Consider the following 2923-nt stretch of genomic DNA (forward strand, 5'->3'; position numbering starts at 1 on the left):
GAATGTCTTGCCATCAACTTGATTTATAATTATACACGAATCTTCTTTGCAATGATAAGAATGGCATGCTTTCTCGTCTTCGACCAGAGCCGGATGGCATTGGAACTTCAACTTACAATCCCTCTGGCGACTGCCATTAATATTAAGGAATTCAAACAGAAACAGATAAGATTTTCGTCTAATTAATGTCTTTCGAATTCTCGTCATAGATAATGGAATGGACTAGACTGGACTGGATTTGAGATTGGACGTGAACGGAGATTTCTTTTCTTTTCTTTTCTGAAAATAAACAAATAAATAAATGAATAAAATTCCGATACGCACAAAGTACCTATAATAACAGCAATCTCCTATGCCTCGCAATTAACTGTATAAATCAAATTCAAAAGAGAAAAAAAAAGAGATCCCCAAAAAATCTAAATACATGGAATGAGGGGAGAAGGAAGAGAAAGCCATATGGTATGATAATGTTTGTATATCAGATAAAGCAATCGACAACAGGAGGCATCTTCCTTCCAAGCTGCAAATCCAAATCATTCTCCAAAGGCGTCAAATTCAAATCCAAACACAAAACCCTCCTGCTACTGCTGGATCTCTTTAAAACAGCTGGCACTTGTGGGGCTGGCGGTGGTGGAGGTGGTGACAGTAAGCCTTCGCTCAGCGCGGACCTGTGCCTCCTCATGTGTCCACCCAAGGCCTGACCGATGGCGAACTCCAGACCGCATATGGAGCACTCGTGTGTCTTGGGCTTCACCTGTAAGTTGTGCAACTGCGCCTGATGATTCGGGTCATCCGCGCCCATCAATCGGGGCTTCTTGTGGCTTGCTCGGTGCCCTCCCAGCGCTTGGAACGACGGGAATTTCCGGTTGCAGGTCTTGCACTCGAACACACGATGAGGGGCCATGGAGTCGGCCTCCCCTCCGCGGGATAGCAGCATCAAACAATTCGCCATGGTGATGTTATCAATCTCGCCTTCTACTCTGCTTCTCTTCATGGCTTGCTCGTTCAACATACAAGACTACAAGGAGGGAGGAGCTCTGATCGATCTCTCTCTCTCTGACTTTTATCTGAAGATCTTCTTCTTCTGGTTCAATTGAACAAAGTTGTGTCTCTCTGGTCTGCTTTGTTTGTGCGCTTTGATGACAAGTAAGGAATGAAACTTGGGACGCTTAGGCCTCTCTATTTATAGGTTTAAGCTGCCGAGTACGACTTAAAATCTAATCGACCACCTAATCATGCACAAAGACCAAAATACCCTTCGTTTCGTACGCGTTAAGAAAGGTGCTGCGTATATGCGTAGTAAATTCAAATCAAAACGGGTGCTGCTCTTCTAATACTAATAGTCTTCTAGTCTAGTCGGTTAGTCCCACTTCAACCTTGTATATGCGGCCGTCGTATAAATAACACGTAAGCGTGACGGTATAGGTGATGAGATGAGAGTGAGGAAGCCCAACGTTCCAACTTCCAGCCAACGAAGAGCGAACGAGTCCGAGTCGTGAGTGGTGAGCCCGAGTGAGGATTTCCTAGAAGTTTCATACTTTCTTTCATTTACTTATAGAAGATTTTAGTTACAAGTATGAAAGCAAAAGTGATGAAGGAAACAGGGGAGAGGCCAGGTGAGTCGATGATCTGGATGAAAGGGATTGAAACGTGGATCACACGTTATTTTGCTCGCTCCCATCTCTATCTATCTATTTAATCTTCCTCCATCTATAAATAAAAAAAAAACGACAATTACAGGATGAAGCAGCGAAGCGAGGGGAAGTCCAAGCGTCCACGCGGTCTAGTCCGTGAGTGTCATCTTCGTGTTTTCACATTAGCACATGGGGAGAAACTAGAAAGAAATTACACTTTCTAGATGTACAATTCATCCTACCAGATCTACATGTTTGGGTCCCACCCCACCAGAGAGAATACTCTGGTCTCTCTGGGACACCATCTCATCAAATGTGCGGTTGAGTGGGGTGTGGACATCATGATGATACTATGTTTACTACACGAGTGCACGTACACCCGTTTGGAGATTTTTTTTTTTCCTTCTTCTTCTTTTCTTTTTCTTTTATGCGAAGCTTCACTGCGAGTTGATAGAAATAGAGAACTATAATAACCGATTACAAAATGTGGACTACATTGGGCCGGGTGGGAGAAAGTGTGAGTTCACTTGGAAAAATGTATACTCGATCGACTTGGTATTTTTTTCATAAAAAATTATTGTATTTTTATAGTTGGTAAGTTTGTTTGTTGAAGATAAGAATCATAAGATGAATAACAGCACCTGGAGGGCTAGTCAACTGTTCATTGGTTGCGACCTTTCGTCTGATTTTAGAAGAAACAGCTTCACTGAAGCCAGTTAAAGAGTTGGGGCCGGCAAAACATGTTCAACATGAACAAAGACCGAGTCGTAATTCGTAAAGCATTACGTGTACGTAATACAACTAACACGGAGTCCGGATTAGGGAATACAACCAATAAAGACTAATCCGTGTACGCAATTCGGACTAGTCTCCTAACTCCACACTCGTTCTACCAAAAAAAAATAACTCCATAGTCGTTACCAGCTAAAAAAAAAGGATACGTGGACAGCAATCCATATCAAAAATCTGAAATTGCAGCTTATCACTAGCCTCCCTATAAATTATATCCTGTCCGTGAATTTGGCATCAATTCATGGGCAGGATTCATCTGACTTATACGGTGAGGGTCAAATTTCTAAGGTGGACTGAACTATAAAAACCCCCCAAAAAATTCCATAATCGTTATTACACCATAATTACTATCCTACGGTTACCGTATTGTAGTTGTAGAGGATCCGGAGTTCTCGTTTCCATATGCCAATTCAGCAATTCTTGATCCAAAACGCTAAATTTGCTTAGGGGTGTCAATTGGACTGGATTTAGTCCAATCCGATTCTATCCCATGTAAG

General features: G+C 42.3%; 1 protein-coding gene across 1 annotated transcript; it reads right to left on the reverse strand.

Annotated features, from left to right (window-relative positions):
- Positions 1-237: 237 nt before the first annotated feature.
- LOC104594613 (zinc finger protein ZAT12-like) lies at positions 238-1163 on the reverse strand. Its single transcript, XM_010254990.3, has one exon. The coding sequence runs from the start codon at positions 1010-1012 to the stop codon at positions 479-481; it is 534 nt and encodes a 177-aa protein (XP_010253292.1). The 5' UTR covers positions 1013-1163; the 3' UTR covers positions 238-478.
- Positions 1164-2923: the final 1760 nt, after the last annotated feature.

This window comes from Nelumbo nucifera, chromosome 2 (genome assembly GCF_055504915.1).
Source record: "Nelumbo nucifera cultivar China Antique chromosome 2, China Antique-T2T, whole genome shotgun sequence".
NCBI lineage: Eukaryota > Viridiplantae > Streptophyta > Magnoliopsida > Proteales > Nelumbonaceae > Nelumbo > Nelumbo nucifera.

Bases quoted from the DNA above. Each gene is read 5' to 3' on its own strand.
- LOC104594613 (XM_010254990.3), bottom strand. From the start codon at position 1,012: ATGTTGAACGAGCAAGCCATGAAGAGAAGCAGAGTAGAAGGCGAGATT.